General features: G+C 37.6%; 3 protein-coding genes across 3 annotated transcripts; 1 reads left to right on the forward strand and 2 right to left on the reverse strand.

Annotated features, from left to right (window-relative positions):
- Positions 1-48: 48 nt before the first annotated feature.
- LOC122640855 (replication factor C subunit 2-like) lies at positions 49-9,200 on the forward strand. Its single transcript, XM_043834120.1, has 12 exons — positions 49-203; positions 287-365; positions 484-563; positions 2,155-2,277; positions 2,374-2,443; positions 2,549-2,622; positions 2,740-2,860; positions 3,004-3,066; positions 6,764-6,823; positions 8,202-8,327; positions 8,426-8,509; positions 8,922-9,200. The coding sequence occupies exons 1-12, from the start codon at positions 160-162 to the stop codon at positions 9,021-9,023; spliced, it is 1,026 nt and encodes a 341-aa protein (XP_043690055.1). The 5' UTR covers positions 49-159; the 3' UTR covers positions 9,024-9,200.
- LOC122640847 (pentatricopeptide repeat-containing protein At2g27610-like) lies at positions 9,076-10,868 on the reverse strand. The gene has a single exon (XM_043834109.1). The coding sequence runs from the start codon at positions 10,820-10,822 to the stop codon at positions 9,281-9,283; it is 1,542 nt and encodes a 513-aa protein (XP_043690044.1). The 5' UTR covers positions 10,823-10,868; the 3' UTR covers positions 9,076-9,280.
- Positions 10,869-11,402: 534 nt separating this feature from the next.
- Positions 11,403-26,700, reverse strand: LOC122640864. Its single transcript, XM_043834131.1, has 10 exons — positions 26,221-26,700; positions 25,236-25,333; positions 25,113-25,158; positions 23,761-23,843; positions 23,534-23,598; positions 19,202-19,263; positions 16,663-16,722; positions 16,366-16,398; positions 11,816-11,881; positions 11,403-11,703 (listed from the first exon to the last, which is right to left on the reverse strand). The coding sequence occupies exons 1-10, from the start codon at positions 26,656-26,658 to the stop codon at positions 11,659-11,661; spliced, it is 996 nt and encodes a 331-aa protein (XP_043690066.1). The 5' UTR covers positions 26,659-26,700; the 3' UTR covers positions 11,403-11,658.
- Positions 26,701-27,702: the final 1,002 nt, after the last annotated feature.

Raw genomic sequence — 27,702 nt, forward strand, 5'->3', positions numbered from 1 at the left:
CTTAGACCGTTGAAGTATAGAATTAAGCCACGTTACCTGGGATTTATAGACCGTCACTATGGTATACTACCCTAACCTGAGACTGATCCTCCTCTATTAAGGGCGGGAAAAGAAGAGCGTATAGCACAGAGGGAGAGAGGGAGAGAGAGAGAGAGAGAGATGGCGCCTGTGTTGCAGAGTTCTCAGCCTTGGGTGGAGAAATAGTATGAATCTTTGGCTTCCTTTCTCTTTCTGATTCTGAAGAATATGATTTTTATTTTTAAATTTTTTTGGGTTAATTTAACAGTCGACCAAAGCAAGTGAAGGATGTAGCTCACCAGGAAGAGGTAGTTCGGGTCCTCACCAATACCCTCGAGACTGCGAATGTGAGTTTTTGAGAATTGTTTGTTTGTTGGGTTTCTAATTTCTCGCTTTGCTTAGTCAGCTCTGAGACCTTCCGGTCGTTTCTCAGATTGTGATTTGATGACCAATCTTATTCTGCAGTGCCCCCACATGCTCTTCTATGGTCCTCCTGGAACCGGCAAGACTACTACAGCGCTCGCTATTGCCCATCAGCTGTTTGGGTAGGCCATGATTTCTTATATGGGAACTCTTTATCAAATTCATTAAACAATTTGATCTTGTGATGCCAGTTTTGCACTTATAGTTGATTGAAATATGAGAGGATTAATATCAAAACCAAGATTAATTAGTTGAGCACTGGAAATTATTTTCATTGTAAACAAGGGAAATGCAGGAAATGAACTGGAAGTTTGGTTTAGAAATAATCGTCATAGGGTGGAGAATTTACAAGTATAACTAATGCATTGGAAATTCCAAGTGATAGGATTGTCAAAATTCTGAAATTGATGAATTAGAGGTCACGTTGAAGCTGGAATTGGTCTGATGTTTATCAGGGCAAAAAGTTGTCTATTCTTATGTTAGAATAAGCTGAATTACTCAGTTTACCTGTTCAATGTGATATTATTGGGATAATGACACATACTTTATATTAAATTTTCTGCGACCTGCATTCCTTAATTCATTCTTTTTTTAGATGGTTTTGGTTTATATGCCAAGGTCCTTGGGAATATTTTCACTGAGAAATTCACATATCCAGATGAGATGGCAGTGAACCTTACCAATTCAAAAAGATGGGGGGTAGAAAGAAGCAGAAAAGAAAGAAACAAAGAAAAGGTAATGGACCTCCATTAGGCTGCAAGAGTTTAATGTCTAGAAGTAGATAAACAGATTTTGGACGTGTAAAACTTTGAGCAAAAACAGAAGTCCCTTTACCCTTGTCTACTACTTCATTGTTCAAAGAGGGGGTCTAATGTAGTTTGGTATATGCAAAAGTCAATTCTAGATGAAGAGTTATCTGGAACTCAAAAGCAATTTCATCTGAGGTTTGTACTTTTCAAATGCCCTACCATAACATGCAGATAATTAAGCTATCCTACATAATAACTGAACCCCATAGCAATTATACTCATCTTTCTCAAATGCAGATGATGATGTCACGTCACATCCCCAGCTGATATACTTTAGCATCTGTGGATCATTAATGCATTCCTAACTATTCACAGATTCAGCCATCCTCATATTGACAGTTTAGTTCCCTATTTTCTATTAATCATATTTACTTGAAAGCTCTCAATGAGATGACTCACATGATATGTGTTGGCAATGGTGTCTGTACATCTGGGAATCCTTCATAAGTCCAATGGGAAAGGGCCTGGACTGTTGGTCCGAGAAATTTGGTTACCATTTGAAAATATATTACCATTCATACCATGGTCACTCACTTCTATCATTCTATTTCCAAATGTGTGTACAATGCACAATAGTGTCTCTGTTTTCCCTCAAGATGCAAAAGACAGCTTGGAGATATAAAAACCAGAGTTGTCACGGTGTCTAAGTGATCCTAGCGTGGCACCTAAAGGATGCCTGGATGCCTAGGCGTCACCTTGACTTATATAATAGAAACAACTCATGTAGATTCATAGTTTTTTTTTTTTTTGGATGAATGAAAATTTAAATTACGAAGAGGAGATTCAAAGTTCATTGCTTAATGAGCTAAAAACTGTCAATTTAGATGATTTTTTAGTATTGTCTGAGTTCATTGAGTGTTATCAAATAAGTGTGTGCCCTCCTAATTATGGAACATTTTTGCAGACCTGAACTTTACAAATCTAGAGTGCTAGAGCTCAATGCAAGTGATGACCGCGGGATCAATGTTGTTCGAACCAAGATCAAGGATTTTGCTGCTGTTGCTGTAGCTTCTGGTGCTCGTCAGGGGTATACTTCCGTCTATTGTGTTCTCACTTTGGTTATTAGAATTTAGTTCCTATGTTTTCATTTCAACTTTTTTTCTTCTTTTTTCCTCAATTTTAGGGGTTATCCATGCCCACCCTACAAAATCATTATCCTAGATGAGGCTGATTCAATGACTGAAGATGCTCAGGTATGTTGAACGATAATCCTCCATTACTTCTTAAGTACTGATTTGTGAAACACTGATGGATGCCCTGACAGATAAAATGTGAACTTCTCCATGTATCTACTGCAGAATGCATTGCGTCGTACGATGGAAACTTACTCCAAAGTTACAAGATTCTTTTTCATCTGTAATTATATCAGCAGGTGTGTCTTTTCTACTATCTTTATGTGTTTCCCATTGTTACCATAAACTACAAAGGATTATGCAGGAACAATTTTGATAAATTAATTCGTTAGGTGATCATGTTATATCTTTTGCAGGATAATAGAGCCACTTGCTTCTAGATGTGCCAAGTTTAGGTTCAAACCACTTTCAGAAGACGTCATGAGCAGCCGCATTTTGCACATTTGTAGAGAAGAGGGCCTCAATCTGGATTCAGAGGTCAGGGCTATTGTTTTTTTTTTTTTTTTTTCCCTTCTAATTTTAATAAAAAATATGAGTTCGGAGTGTTCCAATATAAAACTAGAATCATAGCATCCAGTGCTAGGTTTAACTTCTGTATAAATGGTATCACTTCAATGTAGGCTCTTTCAACCTTAAGTTCAATCTCTCAGGGTGATCTTCGACGGGCCATAACATACTTGCAGGTTATAGTCAGAACATTTTTTTCTTCTATATCATTGATTGAAGTTTCTGATTGCTTCGCTCTCATTTTATAATAATGCAATAATACCACATGCCTTACAGTCTTTATAGATTGACATTACAAGAAAGACCATTTTAAATCTTTGACAAAGTCGAGTACTGGCTATATCTTGATAGTCCTTTTTTTCTCTTGAGATCTGTTTCTCTCTCTCAGTTTTGAATCTGTGGGGATGTCTGCCGAGGCACATTGGCCCTAAGTCAGCTCCGGCTTGTGAGTGAAAAATTGGAGTTGGTGTTTCCTTCTCAAAAATAAGATAGTAGGACACTACAGTAAGCTTTTCTTGTTAGTAATGGACTGAGCTTTCAGGATTTGGCAAAGTATGTTTGTATTGAGTATGAGAACTAGTTTAGAGGGATGAATTGATTATTAGTTGCAATGGAAATTGTACTCCTTGAAGAGTTTTTCTTCATGAACAGAGAGTGGAAGCAAGTTGCGCCTTGGTGCTATTATGCCTGCAAGAGGTACTTTGGCTGGCCATATAGGAAGTGTATTTGCTGCAAGGGGCTTTCCAATATTCTGAATTCTGGGCAACAACTGATTGAACTCTTGATATGTTCTAGGGTAGATAGGATAGGGTTAATAGAACACAATCCCCACAGGTCAGAAACACAATGATCCAATGACCAAACACAATATGGCAGAATAGGAAAAATCAAATAAAACAAATCCAACAGTCGAATGTAGCTGAAATTTGGATCAAATAATCCTCCTACTAGGGTGATAAGTCCCTCCGAAAATCAAGCAAATCCAAGGGTGGGATCTGCTGCAATGATAGGTAACAGAAAATAGAAACTTAGCACAGGTCTGATGAAATTCGAAGTAAAGACACTCAAGATACTACCAGGGAGGAAAAATGTACTAGAGGAATCAATCGAAGGGTTGCATTGCCCAAAATTTCCCTGCAGCCAAAGTAGAAGGTTAGCATGAACAGTGACAACAGAATTGTACAACAGAAAATATCAGTAGCATACGATGACCAGAACAGTGGGAGAAAGCAGATGGAATATCAGATATAACTCTAGAATCGTGGGCTGAAAAGGAGGTCAATCAGAACAACAAGAAAACTTGGACTGACAGAAGCCATGGATGATCAAAGCACTAAGAAACCTGCAGGAATGATTATAGCAACACAGAAGTAGCAATAGGTCACTAAAAATCAAGAATAACAAGTGAAACTCCAAGAAGACAGCCACGGTTTTACCTGGCTGGAGACTGATTAACAGATTAGTAATGGAAGATAAAATAAGAGAAAGAAGAGAGAGATGATCCGGCTTCACCACCAGGACCTAGGCTAGACCACCAACCTCTTCAAAGGATTCACAACCTTTGGCTGTTGTGACATCACCACAGGAGCAAAGCTTAATGTTGGACTGGGTCACTTGTAACCTAATCCACAATAGGATCACAGGTACTGTCAAAACCAAGTGAAAACAGTTGGCTATAACACCCTATTCCAGCAACAGATAATAGGTGACAGTCCCAATATTAATATACTGACCTAGGGCTATTAGTACTGATGTAACCACAGGTATGAAACAAAGATATATCCACTGGAATATCTTACTACAAAAGACAAGCAGCAAGTGAAAACATTGCTGTTGGCAGAGGACTGACAGGCTATTAACCAGAACAATAAACCGGTTCTCAAAATAGTAACTAAACAACTCAGATGGGAGAGATCTTCCAATCAAGGCGTAGGGTTAAGTAGGATAGAACAACACTCTAAAAATTCAACCCTTGTTCATGGCTGGATCATGAGTTATCCTAGGAATTCAAAAAGATAGATGGGATGATCCAACCCTTGTTCAGAAATAGTAACTTAACTCCTTAGGAAGATCCAATCATGGGATGATCAAAAAACTTTAAGCAAAGGTAGTCTATGGCCCAGAGAAGAATATACCCAAAACTGAACTCAATCTAATGGCTAGATTAGAAGAAAACGTCTATGAAATTTTATGTCCAGAAAACCCAGATTTGATGGAGCTGCAGGTAACTTATGAACCTTCAGTCACAGCCTATATTGATGGATCACAGGAACCTCCTTCACATGTATCAGCAGTAGTACTAGAGCAGAGTAAGACGGCCACAAAATCTTCTGTAGTAACTGATTGCAGTTGCAATGGAAATAGTAACTAACAGTGAAAGGATAGAAGAGAAGAAGGGGGGATATGACCAAGGCGTCTCACCTATTGCCTTGGTCAGTCTCTCACTAACCTAGGTTTCTCACCTAAAGCTCAATATTTTTCACAGCCTTGGCACAAAACCAAATTCTAATTCATCTTCTAATCATGAGGGTAGGCACTATGGCCCATTTATAAGTGCTTGTAGCACTCTGACAGAAAAAAAGGACGTACCCAGTGCACGAGGCTCCCACCACTGTGGGGTCTGGTGAGGGTCATATTGTACACAGCCTTACACCTGCATTCGCTGCACTCTAACAGAAAATTGAAAGTAAATAAAAGAGTTCCACACATATAGTGGGAGCCTTGTACAATAAGAAACTTAAATAAAGGAAAGATAGCCTAAGATCTAAGTAATATCTACTTAAAACTAAAAATAGGAGCTCCAGAACCTATTTGGACTTATAGAATAAGCCTGTTACAATAGAAAACTCAAAATTACTTAGTCCATGACTCATATAACCTTGGGGAACTTAAATTTGAGCCTAACTTATTTAACCGCAGGCTCAATTTGACCCAAAAAAAAATGAGCCAAATCCAAATCCGAAAATTATATCTTTCTTTGATCTACATCAAAGCTTCATAAGAAAATACATCTTATTTTCTTGTCAAAATTGTTGGAGTTATCTCCCCTTTCTCTTTTATTTATGACAGCCAAAAGGCATTACAAGAAAAAGAATGTCTTAACTTTCTGCTTGGCTGCCAAGCAAACACTAAAAGGATTCCTTTTAGAAAGAATCCTGAGCTATTTCAAGGAAAATACAAAGCAAATAAAATAGAAACTAGGATGGAATCCTTCTAGATCTATTGCTATTACATGCAAAATAGAAGTAATGGAAAATTCTACTTAATATCTATCTTAACCACTAAGTAACTCATTACATGGAATCAGAAACTAAGAATCTAGAAACTAACTACTTAATCCATTGTAGGCCTTAAATCCCTAAATATTTGGGTTTACAGAATGGGCCCATTACAAAATTACTTAGCCCATGACCCATATAACCTATTGGGGACTTAAATTTGGGCTTAAGTTATTGAATTGCAGGTTCAACTTGACCCAAAAAACTGAGCGAAAACCCAAATCCAAAAATTCTTCTTCCATGGGATGTGATATACATCAACTCTCAAGCTACCAGCGCTACAAAGGGGTGCTTGTTGTGGCCTTTGTTAAAATATTATATTTGTGGAGATCTTGGCCGCATCAAGCACTTAAAATGGATCCACTAGTCAAGGAAATTTTCGTCATTCCTGGTCATACTTTGATGTGTGGAAGACTCTAGCTGTATAGGAGAATTGTTGTTTTTAAGTCGAAATATTTTGCTGAGATTTTCTTGACAGCCAAATGTGATGTAATGAACTACCTTTTCTGGCGTATCTCTTCTCATCTGACAGAGGTTCTCATCATTGAATGTAGATTACTGAATATGAATATTTTAATGTTTTGATTTATTACAGGGAGCTGCTCGTTTGTTTGGCTCATCGATTTCTGCTAAGGACCTAATAAGTGTCTCTGGGGTAAGTTCAATAAACTTTCAGCTTCCCTTCCTGTTCAACTTTTTCCCTCCCTCTCCCTCCCTCTGTCTCTGTTGTAATGATGTTGCTAGATATAGTGACAAATTAGTGCATAAATTTAATCTGTATGGTTGTTGCTATAATGTTTTTTTTTTGGGTGAAAATTGTTGCTATAATGTTGTAAGCATAATTATATTATTGCTATACTAGATATAATGGGTACATAAAAAAAATACAAGGGCGCCTTGTCGCCCAAGTGCTTAGGCGGCCCTCTAATGCCCCTTGGGTTGCCTAAGCGCCTTAACAACTATGAGTGAATCAATATTTTGGCTTTTTCCTATTTGTATATTTAGATTCTTTTTTAATGCTTTTCAGAGGTATTCTAAAAAACTGGAAATATGTATGTGTACCTTTTTCATTTAATCATGAATGAATCAAATACTTCTCCATGGACGAGAGCTTGTTTAAAGCATTTACTTTACATTGCACTAAAAAGATAACTGGTTTTAGCTTAAGAAATCTCATCATTTCAAGTAATACAAGTTACCCTTGAGTTAATCAAGATCCACAATTAAATGTGTGGATAGACATATTGACACCATTCAGCAAGCATGGCAGGACATTAAAAAAAAAATCAACCAACAAACAAAAGTATAACTGGTTTTAGCTTAAGAAATCTCATCATTTCGAGTAATACAAATTACCCTTGAGTTAATCAAGATCCACAATTAAATGTGTGGATAGACATATTGACACTATTCAGCAAGCATGACAGGACATAAAAAACAAAAAAAAATCAACCAACAAACAAAAGTACAGTTCCCACCCAATCTGAACTATCACCCTGTTATCATTCTAAAATCCTAGTCAAGATACTATGTTCCTTGCCAGTCCATCTAATATATACAATTTGATAAATAACTGTCACCTCTGTATTTCTGCAATTATATCTATATTCCTAGTTAAGCTTGAATCTCAGCTTTCATCTGTATCAGGAGCATCAGATGGTAGATCTCAAAACCTGCACAACCACTTGATTTGTTGAATACCTATATGAGACCCATCTTCGTATGGTGTGACTATATATATTTTGTCTGGCTGTCCAAAATGTATAAAATTGCATATTTAACCATCAAGATTGTACACTTTCTGTCAATTTTCAGCCACTGGTGACATTGGAGATTGGTGCAAGTAGTTCACCTACGAACTAATAATTGACACAAGTCGTAATGAAGATAAACAGCCATTGTTTTGCTTTGTCTGCAATTCCAATGAACAGCATTAAAATTTCAATATTGTAACTTTGATTGGCTGAGTCATCTTTTATTCTGGCATTATGTGTTGGTTCCCCTGCCTGACTCTTGAAATCTCAATTTACCAGGTCATTCCACAGGATGTTGTTCTGGCTCTCTTTGCAGCTTGCAGAAGTGGTGATTTTGAATTGGCAAACAAGGAAGTCAATAATATAATTGCAGAGGGATATCCAGTTTCTCAGATGTTTTCCCAGGTTTTGTCAGTGGCACCTCTAAATTTCCTGTCTTTTATTTGTCCCTATTTCCTTCCCTTTCTTCAATATTTTTGGGACTCAGATTGTATGTCTGCCAGTTGTTCGAGGTAGTTGTGGGAGCAGATGATATATCAGATGAACAAAAGGCAAGAATCTGCAAGAGATTTGCTGAAGCAGATAAGGTCAGTGCCTTTTAATTATTTAGTTTGTATTGCAGAACATCTGCAGTTTGAACCTATCTTTTTTAGGCATTGGGTATAGTTTGGGTGTAACAAAAATGAGATTCTTTGTTAGTTTCTATCAAGATACTGAAATATTTACACTTGGCCTAGATGAACTGATTCATTGAAACAAATGTTCAAGTTGCTCAAAAAGGTGGCCATAGTAGCAAAACCCCAATCTATAACCACATTTTTCTCTCCTTTTTTTCACTATTTAAAATTTAGTGTTTCTACGTATAATTGTCGTTGCTTCCAAATGGTCTGATTACAAGCAGAATTCGGTCTCTGTTTCCTTTTCTTTTTTTGGTTATGATAGGAAATTAGAAACATTTACTGGGGCATATTCCTCACTTTGCTATTCTGGGGTTTGCAGCGTCTTATCGATGGAGCAGATGAATATTTGCAGTTGATGGATGTAACCAGCAATACAATGCGAGCCCTTTGTAACATGCCAGAAGAGTTCTCCTATGAGTAAAACAGCACATGTTTATCTTGATTGAAGTGCTCAGCATCTCCACCAACAGAAGTAACATGTCATTGGAATTTTCATGTAGTAGAACAATTCTTGTTTGAACTGATAAGCAGCTATCTGTTGGGACTTATGCAATTACAAGTTTTAGAAAGAGAGACCAAACAACATTGCTCATGCCAATTTTGCACATACCCAATGTTGGTACATTTTTTGGAATTCAGAATTCTGAAATGATGACCTATTCTAGTCTCTTTCCAATTTCACGGTTTCTGTAGTGGAACCTCAATATTCTGTTCTTTGGTATGTTTAGTAAGTAGCCGCAGTGTCTTGTAAATGGCATCTATCTGTTGATGGTTTGAGTCTGCTGCCATAAAGGAGTGCACCTGGTTCCCAACCTCAATCCAGCTGTAGCCAGGCTCCTTTACCACTCCTTTCTCCTTGAGTGAGCGTCTAAGTTTTGCCACCATTTCCCACCTCCCATTTGCTGCATAGATGTGGGAGAGCACAATGTGAGCTTCTGCATCACAAGGCTCCAATTCTAGAAGTCTTGATGCCGCTAATTCTGCTAGTTCTCCCTGGCCATGTAATCGGCAGGCTCCAAGCAGTGTACGCCACACTGAAGGACCAAGTTTTTGTTGGATACCACTGATAAGCTCTTCTGCCTGTTGAAGCTGTCCAGCACGTCCCAAGAGGTCAACAATGCAAGAAATATGCTCTGCCTCTGGCTCAATTTGATACTCTGCCTTCATGCTTCTGAAGAGGCTTAGACCTAGTGACACCATCCCTGTGTGTCTGCATGCAGACAGGATGGCGAGAAAAGTGATTGTGTCTGGTGTCGTACCTCTCATGCTCATCTCCTCAAAAACTTTGAGTGCTTTTTCAGCTGTCCCTTGGTGGGAGTAACCTTTAAGGAGAGAATTCCAAGATACAAGATCAGGATTAGTTATAGCATTGAATACAACCTCAGCTACTTCCATAGAGCCACATTCTGAGTAGAACCCTACAAGTGAATTCTGGACATGGATGTCAGAAAGAAGGCCCAACTTCAAGGCAATTGTGACAAATGGCACCCCCTGAGAGAAGGAAGCCAATCTCCCACATGCACTGAAAACGGAGGCAAGTGTGAACTGGTTTGGTTGCTGTTCCCCTTCTCTCATCATAATGACAAACATCCTAAGAGACTCTTCTTCTTGACCTTCAAGTTGAGCATGGCCTGATATCAATGCAGTCCATGATACAATATTTAGTCCTGCCATAGATTTGAAAACAAGCCTTGATTCGTTAAGGTTACCCCATTTGGCATACAGGGTTATCAGAGCATTCCCTACAGAAAGGCTCGATAGAATGGCAGTCTTGGTGGCATATCCATGAAGCTGTTCACCAGGGCTGATGCTTCTCTCTAGGCAGTAGTTGGAGGACAATAGACTTGAGAGTGTATATGAGTCAGGACGTAGGTCCTCCAAATTGTCGCAGCTGCTATTATGAGAATGGTAGAACTGCATGTGTTTGAAACGGCAGAAGGCCTCTTCATCCCATCTATTCTGTACACACCCCGATATTATTGAATTCCAACATACTACATCCAATAATACGTGTTGCTCATCCTCAGCAGAAATTTCGTCGAACAGTTGGCATGCATCAAGCACAACCCCACACCTGCGGTATGCATTCAGTGCATGCGTGCAAAGATGTACGTCTGATAGACTGCCTAGTTTAAGAGAATGGGCATGAACCATCTTGACCGATGCAGTGAACTTTGAGTTCACACACTGCTTGAGAGCAAATGAAAGCTGCTTCGCCATCTAATTCAGATGCTAAAGATTAGCTTCTATACATGAAGGAATAAACATATTTGGGCAGTGTGTCGGTGCTACATCTTGTTCCGGAGTTTCTTGTGGGCCTTTCACTCTTCCTCAAAGACCAGCCCCTCTCCCCCTAACAAAAATAAAAAAAAACCCAAAGAAAATTATAAGAATAATCACTCTTTTAATGCTCCTCAGTCCCGCCATATGCTGGGATTGCTTACTATACAAAGAGAGCTTTTGTCCGCGGTTGTTGGACCGTCAGCTTATCTGAAATATAGATCTTTTATATCAGAACTTGCCAGAATATTTGCTCCTCAAAAGCAGCAAAACTCAATTCCCACAGCACAGAGGGGTTGTAATGTTGTATTGTGGTTTATTACTTATGACGGATTGGACCCTTGCACATGGGTGGGTACTCAAAAGATAGTCGGGAAGTTCATTGCAACATTAATGGACACGGTGGTATAAGTTGTGAAATCCCGAAGAGAAACAGCACAGTAATGCTATGAAATGGAACATAGTAGAAATGGAGGTAGAAGCATGAAACGGAGGCCCAATAATTTGGACAAATATTCAGACGCCTGAAAAGTTTCTTTTTTATATGCATAAATACATAAACAGCCTCAACCTGGTTAAACTAGTACGCAATATATTTATATACATGTGGGCTAGAACAGCTGTGTTTAGCACTTGCAATGTGAACAGCTACGTCTTGGCACTTGTTATGTGACCAGAATTAATATGAGCAGCAAGCTTTTCCGTAACACCAACAGCCTGGTCATCTTTCGCCCCACAATGATAAGCTACATTGGTGGTAAACACTAAGAATCTGGTCATCGTTCTCCTAACAATGATTCAAAAAGAGCAGCCTCTTCCTCCTGTAAAAGCATAAATAATAGAATATAACGGAATAGAAATTATCCAAGAGTCCAGTTGTGTGATGAAACTGATGACTGTCATCTGCAAGTTGAGAGGGAAATAGTGACATACCACTAAAGCATTGAATTCCGTCTCTTCATCTATTGAACCTATGGTGGCAGGATCCTCCAAGAGATCCTGATGTATATATATATCCAAGAAGAAAAAAAAGTGTTGTAAGAACACAGTAGAAACCAAGTTGGATCATATATTCCTTTGCCATTTTGTTGATCATGCAACAGAAACATTTCAAACCACAAGAGTCAATAATGATAAATAAATGTTATAACATTGTTCTTCTGTAATTTTTTTCTTAACGCAGTATAGTTAAGGGCTCCCAGCTCTGGGCTTGCCCTCTCTATATTAAATTGATCTTTTCAGTGTAAACTGAAGTAGAACCTGTTTTTGGGTAGGTTTATGCACACAATTTGATATACTTTACTTATAAAATCCGAGTAAAATTGTAGTCTGGCATAACTATGAAAGCTAGCAAACTGGTTTAATTCCAAGGAGGCAAAGAGAACGTATCTACATGCTGTAGAAACTCTGGTCCAACTTTGACTACGAAACTCATATCATTATGCATGGTGTAGAGAACTGTATGAAGTATTGTATCCTCATCATTTGGATTGGATGGGGACTATGAAACTCACATCACTATGCATTGTGTAATACTCACCTAATTTGGATTGGAGAGAAATCATTTAAACCTACTAGAAAAATTGATGGGGTGATTCTTCTTGCATTCAGCATAGTTTTCACATGTTTATAACGGTCCCTCGAGAAGGTGAGATACTTGTGTTGAAAAAAGAATAAGAGTCTAGTGAGTATTAAGTGCCGGTTGGTAATTAAATTTCAGATAAGGCATGTTGTGTTTCTGGTAAAGGAAACTGTTCTCCTTCAACAGATTTAAGGCTTGCCCATCAAACCTCTAACCAAAGAACCTTTTCTCAGTGAACTGCGACCATAAACCATTCCATTAACTAAAATTGATTCTTCAACCAAAAAAAAAAAAACTAAAATTAATTGCAATCACTAATATTTATAGATTTAAATTAAAGAAACCTACTCTAACTCAGACTCTTAAACACACTTGAATTCTAATGAAGAAACAAAGACAAGGCTCAGCCAACTGCCATGCCACTAGCATAACAAAGACCCAAAGCACATAAAAGTTGGTACCCGAGCCCATAAGAAAGAAGCCCATTGCAAATATAAAATAAACCTAACCCAAAAAGAAAAATAGCCCATTGGGCTGACTGCATCATTTTATTAAGTTGGTTTAATTTGCTTAGAGATTTTTACTTATTGGGGATGGAACTCTTGCACATAATGTAGTAGTTTAACTGAGAACCACTCTACAGTAGGATTAATGATAGGTCAGCAGTACAGTCCAGCAACAATGATCCCTAGTTGAATGATGAATAAATCAGTAATATTCTCCAACAGCAACAATGAAGCTTCGATTGTATCTCAGTCCTCAGATGTAGACTAACTAAAAAAAAATAGAGAAGAATGGATAGGGATGGGTCTCTCACCCACAGTTGCTGTCTCTCACAGCCATTGCACGAAGCAACATTCCTTTTTTTTTTTTTAATCTAAAATCATTGGCTGATCAATACAGCCTCTTGCCTTTATTTATAATCAAAGCATGGTTACAAAATAGTAACTCCCCTTTTAGCTATTGGGAAGGATTACAAAATAGAAACTAAATCTAACTAAAAAGGAAACAAATGACTGAAATAGAAATTTCTAAATAAAAACTAAGCCTACTTTCTAAATCTGAAATTAGAAACTTTATCAAGCTATTACATGGAAATAGAAATTTTAAAAATAGAAGGTAGCTAAAATAGAAAGTAAATATTGTCCTCCACTCAAGTCAATATTCTGGATTGGGGCTGCCTTATGAGATGCTCTATCGAACCAACAAAAACTTGTTACATCTTCAGACCAGGCTGCCTCTTACAGCAGTTGCATCCCACAACTACACTAGCCTTGCTCTTGTGGCTACACATGGACCTATGATCTACATAAGCTCACCTATACTAGGAAGCCACTTCATAGTTCATACCCTTAATAACCTTCCATGTGGTAGTTCGGTTGGGACCCAAATTCAGTGAACATGTTGTCCACATCATTATCTATCTCTGATTTAACTTTCATATTAATCTGACATCTCCTAGGTCGTTACAAAGGTTTAAACAAAATTGAAAAGTTAACAAAGTGAAGACAATAGGAACCAATGAAAAATCAAGGGGGAAACCCATACATAGTGGGCCATATAGTTGAGATAAGCCACCGAATTTGATGGGTGGCTTATCAAAGAGTTCCCAAATCTATCCAACAGTCAGTTTGTCAAAATATTTGTCCACAGGATTCAAAAGTGGCAAGCCAAATGGAAACAATTCCTAATATGTGCACATAGAAAACATTTTTCCTTTCCTACTAGGAAGATACTTCTATTGCATCTGCTACTTTCAACCATGAGGTTTGGTGATTTACCAAGCTGCCCATTGGATAGACTTAGGATCCCCTTAATGGATCACCTATCAAGTTTGGTGACCTATCTCAACCATATGGCCTACCATGTAAGGATTTTCCCCTTGATTATTCAATGGTTCTTGTTGAATTTACTTCATTAACTTTTCAAACTTAATTTAAACCTTGATAATAAGATAATAACACAGGAGTATTCCAGATTCATCTGAAAGTTTGAACATGAAAAGATGGTGGTGTGAATAACATGTCCACCAAATTTGGGACTCATCCGAGATGCCATGTGACAGTAATCATTGGCATAGTGGAAAGGGAACCAAAGCTGACATTTAAAACTCTTCCCCATCTAATTATATAGGTTTTTTTATTATAAAACTGAGACAATATAGTGTTAAAAGAAACATAAGTAATGCCCTGACTAGGTGGCTCAATGGCCCTTATTACCTAGCCTTTACCTTAAGTTCTTCAATCACATCACCATGAATATAATTGTGCATGTATATAGAGAAAATCAATGCTTTGTTCTTATTGATATACCACAAATATCAGTCTTGGAAAAATATGACAAAATCCAAGATTCTTCCCCCAGCTAAATATTTCTAAACTCCCTTTTGATCACAAGTTGTCATGGGCACACCTCAAGAACAAAAGTAATGTCATTTTATAATAGCATGGTCTCACATGCTGCATAAACCACGGGATGCAACTATAATACATTCACAACCAATCCTTCATGACGAGAACTTGATTTGACTTGCTTAGGGAGTTTTCCTTATAGGGATGGAGTTCCTGCACGCCTATACCAGGAACTGACTTCATGCCCTTAATAACTAACACGTGGCAGTTTGGATGGGGCCCAAATTCGGTGAACATGTTGTCCACATCATCATCTATCTATAGTTTAAATTTCATATCAACCTAATATTTCTTGTATCGTTACAAAGGTTTAAAATTTTTGAAAAGTTTAGGAAGTGAAATCAACATGAACTAGAAAAATCAAGGGGGTAGACCCATACATGTTGAGCCATATGGTTGAGATAGGCCACCAAATTTGACTGGTAACTTATCAAGGAGTTCTCAAATCTATCCAACGATTAACCTACCAAATTATCAGTCCATGAGGTTGAAAAATGATAGGCCTAATGTTTTTAATATGGGCATGTAGCAAGCATTTTGCTTTCTTATTGGGAAGAAACTTCCATTACACCTACTACTTTCAGCCATAAGGCTCGATGATTTAGCAAGCTGACCATCAGATAGACTTAGGATCCCCTTGATGGACCACCTGTCAAGTTTGATGACCTATCTCAACCATATGGCCAACCATGTAAGGACTTTCTCCCTTAATTTTTCAATGGTTCCTATTGAATTCATGTTTTGTTCACTTATTAGACTTTTCAAACTTATTTTAAACATTGATTATAAGTTAATAACATATGGGTGTTTCAGATTGGTTTGAAAGTTTAAACATGAATAGATGGTGGTGTGGATAACATGTCCACCAAATTTGGGGTCCACCCGAAATGCCACATGGCAGCAATCATTGGCATAATGAAAAGGGAACAAAATCGGACAGAACAAAACTAGGTCCCATCTACTTATATAGGCCTTTTTACTGCAAAACTAAGACAGCATAGTGTTAAAGGAACATAAGTGATGCCCTTACTAAGTGGCTCAATGGACCTTATCGCCTAGTCTTTACCAAGTCCTTCAATCACATCACCATGTGCATAACTGTGCATGCATATGGTGAAAATCAATGCTCTGTTGCTATTGTAATACCACAAAGATTCAGTCTTAGACAAACATGACAAAATCCAAGATTTTTCTGCTAGATAAATATTTCTAAACTCCCTTTTGATCACAAATTGTCATGGGCACACCTTAAGAACCAAATCGATGCCATATTTATAATAGCATGGTGTCTCACATGTTGCATAAAACACAGGATGCAATGTAAAATATGCAATTAACTAGGATAATAATACATCCACAACTTTTATGAAACAGAAACTACTGGTGAAGCTTTACTTTTCTTTATGTAAATTTTCCCTTCACTTAAACTCAAAAGATGTGCCAGCTGGGGGGGGGGGGGGGGGAAGGGAGAATTAGATGCAAGTACTCACATCATCTGCAATCTGCAATAGGCCATTCTGATTCTGCACGAACAAAACAGAGGTTCCTCAGTTCATTTTACCTTGTTCCAATACTGTAATTTCAATTCCTTAAAATAACATTAGAAAAAGGAAGTAGTTCCAAAAATTTAGCGAACTGTATGTTAAACCTTTTTTCAGTACCACAGTGAGGAAATTCAACTTATAAGTAATTGTACTAAAGGAAGTTTTCCATGTAAACAACATTAGTACACACCAAATCAAGAAGATACTACTACTTCCCTAGACGCAATACAGCTGCTGACTTACCTTCACAGCAACAAACAGAAGTGGATCAGATGGTGTATAGATCATATAATGTGTGCCATCCTGCAACACAAACCGCAAAAGCTTGAGCTAGTAGTTATAGATTTTGGCACACACCAAGCATCACATAACCGACCAATCATTATACTATCATTTCATATAATATGCCAGAAGAATTAGATGACCCTGCTTCCACATTGATAAGAGACACTCCTCTAGATGATACAAGACAAACAGATAGACAAAAAATAATGACCATAAATCTGTGATTCAACAAAAGCCATCTTCACACAAATCTTTTTGCTTCTAGAATAATAATCACTAACTGAGATTCCAGAAGACCACCAGGTATACTGTTGCTACCAGAATGCAAAGCCTTGTGCCAAATATCAACTACTCAACAGATATCTAAGTTCACCATCCCTTCAACCTCACATAAGTTATCAGTATTCATATAGAAGCATTTAGTAGTAGTTCTCAACCAGCTGCCCACTTAATTTTACCGTTCTTCCAGCTTTTGCCCAAAAATGAGAGCTAAGAAGCTAGACAATGTAAAAGTTCAAAACAGCTAAAAGTGTAATTTATGAGGTTACCAACCCCCCCCCCCCAAAAAAAAAAAAAAAAGAGTCAAAAGCTGTCTAAAAAATCCATGTTTCAACTAAATACCAAACTGACATGTATCAATAGCTTAAGAACAAAAGGCAGTGAAATTTACACTGACAGAAGAGCAAAATGGCATTTCTTATGCAACTTTTTCATAAAAAATGCAGTCTGATAATACTATAAAAGCATTTATCACAAAATGCCAAAGAAAGAAAGTTCCAGACCACAGCAACAGTTCATGTTTGAGCCACCATTGCAACATGTATTCAAGGGAAAGCGTGTCTAGATGGCAACCAAGATTGATTGTTCAGATAATTCTAAAATGAAAAACCAGCATAGGTTATTATAGTTTCTCAGGGAGCTATAAGGTCTATTTATGAAGGCACAATTCATCAAAAGTCCCCTAGGATATACTGCTACTTGCAATAATGTAATATGTCAATCACACAAAACATTTGATAATATGATATCCCTTGATCATCATAATCTTCCCTACAAGAACACTATCTTTTGTTCCTGAAATATAGAGAGCAAGATCAATTTATACTGAATCTAATTGGCATCCAACATATTTGATAGCAAACCATGTTGATATTCAAGCAATATTTCTAACAAGCATCCATCGGGGAAGCAGGCAAGTATCCTACCTCCCTCATGTACAGGGACTTTGTTTTTGGATAGATAGATACTGGTATGGCACGCTGTACTTAGATAGGGAAGTGCTCATAACACAGGTGGGGCTCCTATACTGAACTTTCTACATAAAGTGCATAGCAGCATCTCTTTTCTCTAAACCAATTTAGATGCTCTCTTCCTACACATCTGAAACACTGAAGTGCAACAGATTGTACATAAATGAGAAAAAGAGTGAGGTAGAGGATAAATAGGGTAGAGATCAATGAAAAAGAAGCCACCAAAAGCTATTAAAAAATATGTTTTATCAAAAAATAAAATCTGAATAAGTTTGTTTCGCAATATTTTGTTTCAGGGTAATGCATCACGCAAAGTAGTCAAAACTAAGTCCACGTCTTTAAGAGCGATTACCTTAGCATTCCACAGATCATTTCAATGATTCCCTATGACAGCATTAGGTTGATTGTCAACCCACATTATCCAACCACAACCCCTATCTAGAGGGCAACATATAGGGCAAAAGAAGGGAAACGTTAACAGCATTTCTCCTTGGCTTATTGGAGAGAACAGATCTACCTCTCATGGAATCAATAGGAAGGGTAATCTCTCATATATTCCATGAAGTGAAACACACAATATTATTATGCAAACATTTGAATGAGGGCAACGGAATTAGAGAGTCATGGTTCCCTTCCGTAAAGACAAGAAAAATAAGAGTAAAATCCCTGTATTAGGTAACGGAGACAAATAGTACTTTCTGACATTAAGAAAGAATTTAGGCACCGTAATCTAAAGCTAAGAAATAGTTGAATTAACATGGACAGATAAAGAAGTTTGATCGGTGGAAGCAATAAGAAAGAATAACGGCACTCGACAGAAATGAAGCAGGAAAGGCTGCCATACAATGTCCACAAGGACCTAAATATTGTTGACCATGGAAGCAAGCCCGGCATGGGTTTTGGTTCTCGGTAATCCATCCAGATTCCAAATAGCAGTAAGATTCTAAGATTCAGGTAGAAACAACTGACACTAGGTTATGAAGATTGATACGACTATATTGGCGAACCCCCAAATCAGTGACTATAAATAACGATTTAACAAGAGAGAAGACGGGTATTGTCCAACCCTAGCTTCTGATATGAGGGCAAAATGTTAATATCATAATCAAATAAATCTCCAAAATCAAGGCATTGAATTGCATGTAAACACCACAGAACACTTTTCCTAGCAAGAACCTCATCATTCTGTTACCAAAGATGAATGGTGACAATTATCATAATAATAGTACCCATGCATGTTAATTTACCTGATGGAAGCAAGTAATTTCTACACCTTCAGTTGGTATGCCATCAATCTCTTGATCATCATCTGTAATAATTAATGAAATACTCAAATTACAAACAAGATTTAGTGCTAGAAGATTTTAAAAAAAAAAACTATAAAAGTCGACATCAACAGCTTTCTATATAATGCAACCCCGGGTTACAAAACCCTAGTTTTGGGTTGCTATGGGCCCACTCAAATTACAAGAATCCAAATATAGGAAGATAATGGCAATTCTGTAATAAATTTTAAAGTTCTGAATCCCTTTTGGTAAGTTAATCAGGAATTGGGACTAATAGGTAACAAACCTGGAAGAGATGGGCTTTTCTGGAATTTCAAAAGGAATGGAACAATGACAGTCAATTTAAGAAGGGAGGTTATACTTTCAAATAATAGAAGATGGGTCTATGATTAGGTCTTGATTGCGATTTTGAAGAAAACCTTTCTTCAACCTCTCTAACCCAATACTCCAGCAGAAAAGAATTCTCCTGCAGTTGAGATGACTCTCTCAACTATGGTCCAATCAACCTGAAAATTAAAGGTAATGTTCTGCACTCGTCAATCTCTTAGAAACATTAACAACAGCCCAGGAAAATCAAAACAATAAGCAAGGAAGGTTTCTGCAACTGACACAAGCGATAAGGAACTAAACTAGAAGATGGTTCGGACCTCCCAATTCCCATCACCTTTTGACCTCAAACTTAGCAGGCTAAGTCGCCTATGGAGGGGTATCCTACGATCAGATTCTTAGGATGAATGGAAAATGCACGAGAGATATCAACACCAGTCATTGAGAAACTGTAGTACCATTAAAACAGAACAGAAGAAGAAAGGTATACTTACATGGAAGGGAGGGGAGAGAAGGAAGCAGAGAGATGAAACGGAAAGAGGCACGTTCAGCCAACAGGCCCTCACCTTAGCACACTACAGCAAACTCAAACTATTCAATTCATTCAATCTAATCTAATGGTTGGAATGTTTGCGTATATAAAAAATAAAAAAAAATTCAAACCGTATCTATCTTGAACTCAAACTCCTAATTGCTAACAATGACTGCTAAGCATGTCATATATATAATCCCAAATAAATAAAACCCTAAATATCCTACTGGACCGAAACCAGATTTGGACCCGGTTTGTCTCCATCTGTTATTCCAAAATCCAAATGAGTATGTGCCGGTCCAATGAACCCCGATATCCAGGGATGTGATCACCCAGACCTGCCAGGCAAAGTGAAGGACCGCCACCGGAAGAACGCCCTGAAGATTCTCCTGTGTCAGAGCGGGATACCTGCGAAGGATGCTCAAGGCCATAAAATCCAGGGAGGACAGGACCATCAGGATACGACAATCCAAAAAGGTCAAAATGAGAATAAAATTTAAACAGTCAATGGCTAGTCAAACTTTGCCTCAAAAGGCCCAAATGTCTAGACATAATAATTCTCAAGGAGTTGGCTAGGTGACACAGGCACTCCTTGAGCTCCAATGCAATAAGTCGACTTATGTGCCAAGGTGACCAAACCAAAAACTTGATAATCTTACCCTCCAAATGATACAAATTTCTATCTTTTCTCATTTACCCCCATCCATTTTCTTCATTCTAACTTTACCACCTTATGTTCTATATTTGGATCATTATAAACCCTATGTAATATAGCTCTAAATAGGAGGCAGTCCTACTAGAGTCCAGGCAAATAATGGTTCTGAAATTAATCAGCCGAATGGGGCAAAATAGGCTGATTTGACTCAAAACTAGGGTTAGATAGGGGGAATGACTGAATGTAACATATGATACAAGAGGGCAGGTGTTTAGAAGTCCAATGATGTAGGTTAGATCAAATTCTGATGTGGTTTGAAATTCTGAAATTTCTAGGTTTAGGGTTTCGGGTTTTGAGTTTTAGAAATTAGGTCAAATTTAGGGTTTTAAGTGGGATGTAAGGGCTGGGCTTGGGGTCAAGTTTTCTAAACAGGGAGAGGAAGGTTCGATCCAAATATGGGCTGGTTCTGATGGTTAAATCAGGCTATGGGGATTTTAGGGCTTTTAGAGCTTCAATGGAGGTGAGGAGGATTTAGGGTTTTGAAAGACAAATAGGGGAAGCAGCTTAGGTCGAGTGTAGGAGGTATTAAAGAGGAGTTCTGGTTGGATTTTGAAGGTAATCTAATGAGGGAGCAGGTCTGGACAGAATTAAGACTAACTAGGGTTTATGGAAATCGATAGGATAATGGAGGTCAGGGCTGGAGGATGAGAAGAAGAATGGAACGAATGAAATTAATTAACTTACTTGTTGAAGGTGATCTTCAATGGAGGCAACAGCTATGTGATAGAAGGATAAAACCACCTTCCAACTGTAGAGGATCCTCCTAGCCGTCACGGCGTAAGGAGTCAACCGGATTCCACTAGTCCCTTTCCACCTTGATAGAACCACAAGGATGCACACTCCCAAGGAGCAACACTCAACATAGCAGGGCAACAGCAATGGCAGCAAACAAAAACTTTTCATTAATCAAAATTCGTATTCAATGTTTGCCCCCCTTACAACCTTATATAAAAAACTCAAAAATAGACTCCTACTCTAAAAAGAAAAGGTCTAACTCAATCCTTGACCTATTAGGTAACTTAAACTGACTAGGAAACTAAAATACTAAAGGGAACAGACTTAAAACATGGCTGGACTTATAGAGTCCTAATCCAGCCCAACTTACATCACATGGCCACTTAAGTTGTCACATGATCACTTAAATTGAACCAATTGGATGCAACCAATTTGAACCGGTTCAATTAAAAAACATAAAAATAACTAAGTATTGAGCTAATCCCGTATGCAACCTATATACCCCTAATTTAGGCTCATTTAAGTGGCCTATTACATAGAAAACCATTGGGATCAACGGCCCAACATATATATATCCCAACCCTAGACTTATTTCTAATAAAAGAAGCCAAGTTTGGTGATAATTCTGCATCACTATGTTAACCATAGATTTACATATATAAGATGAAAACTGCCTCGAAATATAGCCTAGGATATAACATACAGTGCTCGTCTTGGGTGCCTTGGCCTCACCAAGGCATCGTCTTGGCAAGTAGGCATTAAGATGGTTGGCCACAACTGTGGCTTGCCTTGGTACCATTGAAACTATGCTAGGCATCGAATCACTGCTATGGTAACCTCGTTGTGGGTCTTAAGAAGACAGCTTTCCTAGAATTATCAGTATCGAATATGTCTTAGGATAGTTGTCACGACGTCTAGGCAACCCAAGGTATTGAAGGGGGCCTAGACGAAAGGCGAAACCAACAAGGCAACCAAGGCATCCAAGGCACCCGCCTAGGAGACCAAGGCGCCTGAATGCCTAGGCAATGCCTTGACAACTAGTTAGGTGCAAGCACTCCATCCAGAATGGTCCACCTGCATGGGCACTTGAAGTCCATTGTATACACATGATAATAAATGCACAATATTATAAACGGAGTGTCTAAATGACACCTTTATATGCCTTCATTTAATTGCCCCTGGTCTTACTCCCAAAAATTCAAGTTAAGGGTATAAAAGGATTTTCAAAATAATTTGAAAGTGACTTCTCATTATGTCATTACCAAAATCTGTCATTGTCTTGCACATTTATTGAGTATACACGTGAAAAGACAACATATACTAAACGGGTAAAAAAGTAAGGTTACAAACCATTTGACACCTTAAGGGATAATGACACAATAAGAAAATCCCTACTATAAAAGTCCCCAAATATTATTTCCTGCATAAATTTAAGGAACTGCAATAGGGGAGGTGCAGGATTAGGTTTTGTATTATAGTGAGATGCTAAAGGGAAGTAAAAGACCTGGATAAAAAAACTGGATTTTGAATTTAAAGAACTTATTCCTTGAGGTTTACAACAAGCACTCCTGTAGGAATAGAAAATCTTTGAGATGTCTCAACGATAAACCCAAAAATAAATAAATGTTCAAAAATTGGCATATCTCTAATATAACCAGTAAACTAAGGCAGAATTCAGGAACATTCCCTGAAAGTGTCCCAGATTTTCCTGGTGTTCCTAGCAATGGAGCTGCCCACTGCTAAGAATCCAGGTACATCCTGCATGCTTCCAGTGACATCAGAAAAAGCTATTCAGTTTCCTCATTTTTGTATGCAGATTAAAGGGTAGAGTTTGTAATTCATAATTTATCCAGATGCCTCCATTTTAAGATAAGTACATGACAAGCTGAATTGTGCTTAACTCCACAATTGATCAAGAACAAAGGATGCCAAGGACATTTCATAACATAAAGACAATAGATAAGAAAGAGTAGAGGACTAAAACCTGCATGAAATTCAAATATGTCCTCTTCTGAATAACAAAATCCTCCCCGTGCTGTATAACAAAATCTGGTTGTGAAACACAAGAAAGGAACTTAACGACATCGAGGCTTGAGGTACTAGCAAAACAAAGCTAAAGAAAGCAAGATTTTAAGGAATTGCCTGAACTGATCCAATTGAAAAAACTATCCACTACAAAATCTTGAAAAAAGAAGGCTTTAATAACTCTACCCACTGAACACTAGATGCATATGTATCTTCGCAAGAGCATAAGCAGCAGCAGGAAGAATATCCTCAACCTCCTCATCACTGACCTGCAAAACTTAAGTAAATAAATGGCAAAGAATGTGCAATGTTGTATACTTGAAGTAGTCACCTACCAATAAAACAGATTGACTGAAGAACTCTGAAATCCACCAAGAATACATTAATATAACCCATCATTAGTTAGATCACAAAGTGAATGACTCATCTCCTAGTCATGTTTGAAAGCTAAAGGCATAAACAGGCCAGCCCACAGGCTTGCAATTGTATTACAATCAAGCCAAATGAGAAATATGACAAAACCTGGTCCCAGGCCCAATCCATCTACACCCCTTTCTGTTGGGTTACAAACTTACACCCCTAATGGAAGTAGTCAAAACTCAAAAGGAACTTATTTTATGAACTATACGAATCTGAAATTCCACTTGGACAAACATTGTTGTGACTATTAATATCTTGACAATAATGGAGCCAAAGTACTTGAAGTATTTTATATAAAAAATAGAAACAAAGAATGTGAAAGGGAATACTTTGTTAAGGTAATCCACTTTTGTGGTCATCAGTATTTCTGCTATAGGGTCAAGAAAATGTAAAGAATTCACTTCCATATCATGGTCCCAATTCGCCTTTGATTAGTTTTCATGCAGGAAGAAATAGACAAAATATTCAGCTTTCTCATAGGCAAATTTATTTTTAAGGAAAGCTGCCCTAAACCCCTCTTGAACTAAAGCCCGATTTGAACTCCACTTAAATACCTCCCTCTTGCCTTAGTCCATACAATATGACCGAGAAAATCCATTCAGCGGAAAATTGCCATAAATAGACTAAACAACAAGTTAAGAAGCTCCTGTTATTGAGCCCATCTAAAAACAATTGGAAGACAACAAAAATATCAAAAGATTAGCATCCCTATTTTAGTTTCGGTAATGTGATGTACTAAGAGCTCCTTTATGTTGGCCAAGTGATCACTGAGTCCTTGGCTCCTTGCCTTGGAACATGGTTATGGTTTCAAGTATCAGGAGCGGATTGGGTATAAGCCATTGGTTTAATAGTCTAAACTAATACATTATAAAGATTTATCCTGAAACTGCCATGTCATTCCTTTTCCTGGCATACAAAATGTGCTTTAATCAGTCCATTTTCTCATGAGATGTTCAAATTAGACCATTTGGTCTTCAACAAAGAAAATTAAATGCAGTAAGTACTGCTTATATATCTTATCCATAACCAGAAAGAAATTTAAAGCTAAGGCTTACTGCTTATATCTTAACCATAACCAGAAATAAAATTTAAAGCTAAGGCTGGAACCAGAGTCATACAGCTGACCACCCTTCAATGTTCGTGCTCTTCAATATCTGAACAGGCCTGCAGGAGTAAGTTCATCTATTAGAAATTTCTAATAGAATTACATATAACAGCTGCAAAGGAGAAAAATCACTTACGTGTCTACTGGGCACAATAGCATACACTCATCCCCTCGAGAACTTCTGAATACTCTTCTTATTATGCACTCTAATGGCAAATTATTTGTAGAGTCAACCTGCCCATATCTTTGTCAGATTGCTCATACTAGGAAAATACAAAATTTTTAATTAACAAACGAGACAATGCACGCCTATTTTATGAATTTACTTGAGACCGGATAATTTTGCTTGCTTCACATCAGAAATTGAAAAAAAAAAAAAAAAAAAAAAAAAATCATACCAGCCGGATTTTGTGCAAAAACACTGTTACTGGTGTTTAAGTTCCAGTTCCATACTTCCATGAAACAATGTGTGCATGCTCATTATTATAGAATTTCCCCCCTTACTTATATAAATAAAATAAAAAAAAAGTGGCACATTTCGAGGAGGAGATTTATGCACAAATGCAACTGGCTTACCCTATCTGACAAAAAAGCATCATTGTTTTCAAAACTACAAGTGGCCAGACGAGGGGTTTAGTATAATCTATTTACTTGTTATACATTGAAAGCCCATAAGGGCAGCAATTAGAGCATGCTATTCAGTTATCATTAAGTGTGAACGAACAAATAGATTTTATATGAAATTTCTGCTTTTCTTGTACCATACGAGATAGTTATGAATTTTCAACTCTTTCATCTTTCTTTCCTCCTTAAAAGACTTACGGCTTATTTAAGATTCAAATGGTTTCTATTAAAGACTGATATAATCATAAATATTTAAAAAGCCATGCTCTTAAAGACAATTAAGTCTCTTTCTAATACAACGCAAAATGACGTCTGTGTTCATGGAAAATATTTTAAGACACCCCTTCTTATGCTCATATAATGAATAAAGTCATTTCTCACGAACACAGAGTACACTACGAAGAAGGTATCAGACCAAAACTGAATTACACCAAATACCAAAAATAAAGAGCTCATAACAGAGTGTTCTGGACAAGGATAGGAAGAAAACAACTCACAATGGTTGCAATTCTCTTGGATGAAGCCATCAGAACCTTTCCATGATCATCCAGCACGAACCCAGCGGGAGGTTTCGGAAGCGGCAAGGGTTGATACGATTGCGAGGGAGTGCCCAAATCGGCAGAATCATCGTCACCGGCGTCCACTTCATCTTCCACAACCACCGTCTTCGGAGCACCGGCCTTCTTCTTAGGCGGCAGTCGTTGTCGCTTCTTCACCGATGAACCGGTCTGCTGCTTAGCGGCTCTGCACTGTTTAACTCTACTTTTAGTGGAATTGCAGCTGTCACTATCACAGATTGAGATAGAAATTCGAAGTGAAGTGAAGGGAGAGAAGGAGTACTTGAGATTTAAAGAAGAATTGGTTTGAAGGGGTGAGCGACTGAGAAGCCATGGACGAGCACAGAAGAAATGGGAATTACTTATGGAGAAAACCATTCTTATCTGTGTTCTCTTCTTCTATCTTCTTCGCTTTTTTGGGTTCAGCTGCTTTGCTTTGCTGCGTCGAGTGGATGAAGTTGGTGAGTGTGCCTCGGTGGAACCGCACTCGTGCCACTTTTCCATCCCACTTTTGTCGTCTTTCTAATACCTAGATTTTATCCACCCCATCATGTATTGTCATGTAAAATACCTGACATTGGATGCTTTATCCCTTCATGTGGTTGGGTTTAGTGACCCTAGTTTGTTAGGTGTTTACCAAAACTAAAGACCCTAGATAGTTAGGTAGGTCTTCTACTAAAAATAAAAATAAAAAATTATTTAGGTAGTATCTCTCGACTGGGATCCACCGGAATGGAAGAAATTAACGGAGAGGCAAATTGACGTGAAAATCCCACTCTTTTGAAATTCCAAGAAAAGTGGAAATCTTCTGCTCCTTGTTGATGCTTTCATGTGCGCTCCCACGTTTGTCAAACAAAAACACTCTTACCCTTATTTTATTTAACCTCCACTTCTATACAACCCAACTGCTCTCCTGATGCACAAGACCCTTGCCTCTACAAGATCTAGGTGAACATCTTTCTCAATATATAGCTTATTGCCTTTTTGATCATTCTGCTTTACTTAATTATTTCTCTATCTTTTACGTTTTATTTTTTGAACAACGTCAATATGTTGTTTGAATTATTTAATAGTAAATTTGGAAAGGGGAAAAATATGGATATGGCTACGTACACATGTAAACAAAATAGACAACAATAATAATTTTAAAAAATTTGACGTTAAAAAATGCATAGGCAATAATAAAGTATATGTGTAATACGATTCCTTTATAGAAAACTGTAACAAAAAATACAACATATATTCATTATGCAATAGGCATGTACATCACCTAATAAACAACTTAGTATTGACTATTTATTCTTTTTATATTATTACTTTCCACTTACACGTAAAACCATAAAAATAATCCCAGAAAAGTATTTCCAAAAATAATATTTACTGGCAAGCTTCGTTTACATTGTCTTAAATCTCAGTTAATCT

Source organism: Telopea speciosissima, chromosome 1 (assembly GCF_018873765.1).
Source record: "Telopea speciosissima isolate NSW1024214 ecotype Mountain lineage chromosome 1, Tspe_v1, whole genome shotgun sequence".
Classification (NCBI taxonomy): domain Eukaryota; kingdom Viridiplantae; phylum Streptophyta; class Magnoliopsida; order Proteales; family Proteaceae; genus Telopea; species Telopea speciosissima.

What these genes read in the sequence shown, in the direction of transcription:
- LOC122640855 (XM_043834120.1), top strand. Translation starts at nt 160, where the DNA reads ATGGCGCCTGTGTTGCAGAGTTCTCAGCCTTGGGTGGAGAAATA. An exon ending in ATCTGTAATTATATCAGCAG is followed by an intron (nt 2,623 to 2,739) that starts GTGTGTCTTTTC and finishes TATCTTTTGCAG; the next exon opens with GATAATAGAGCCACTTGCTT. An exon ending in TTTCTCAGATGTTTTCCCAG is followed by an intron (nt 8,328 to 8,425) that starts GTTTTGTCAGTG and finishes TATGTCTGCCAG; the next exon opens with TTGTTCGAGGTAGTTGTGGG.
- LOC122640847 (XM_043834109.1), bottom strand. Translation starts at nt 10,822, where the DNA reads ATGGCGAAGCAGCTTTCATTTGCTCTCAAGCAGTGTGTGAACTCAAAG.
- LOC122640864 (XM_043834131.1), bottom strand. Translation starts at nt 26,658, where the DNA reads ATGGTTTTCTCCATAAGTAATTCCCATTTCTTCTGTGCTCGTCCATGG. An exon ending in ACATTGAAGGGTGGTCAGCT is followed by an intron (nt 23,844 to 25,112) that starts GTATGACTCTGG and finishes TAAGTTTTGCAG; the next exon opens with GTCAGTGATGAGGAGGTTGA. An exon ending in CGGAATTCAATGCTTTAGTG is followed by an intron (nt 11,704 to 11,815) that starts GTATGTCACTAT and finishes ATGCTTTTACAG; the next exon opens with GAGGAAGAGGCTGCTCTTTT.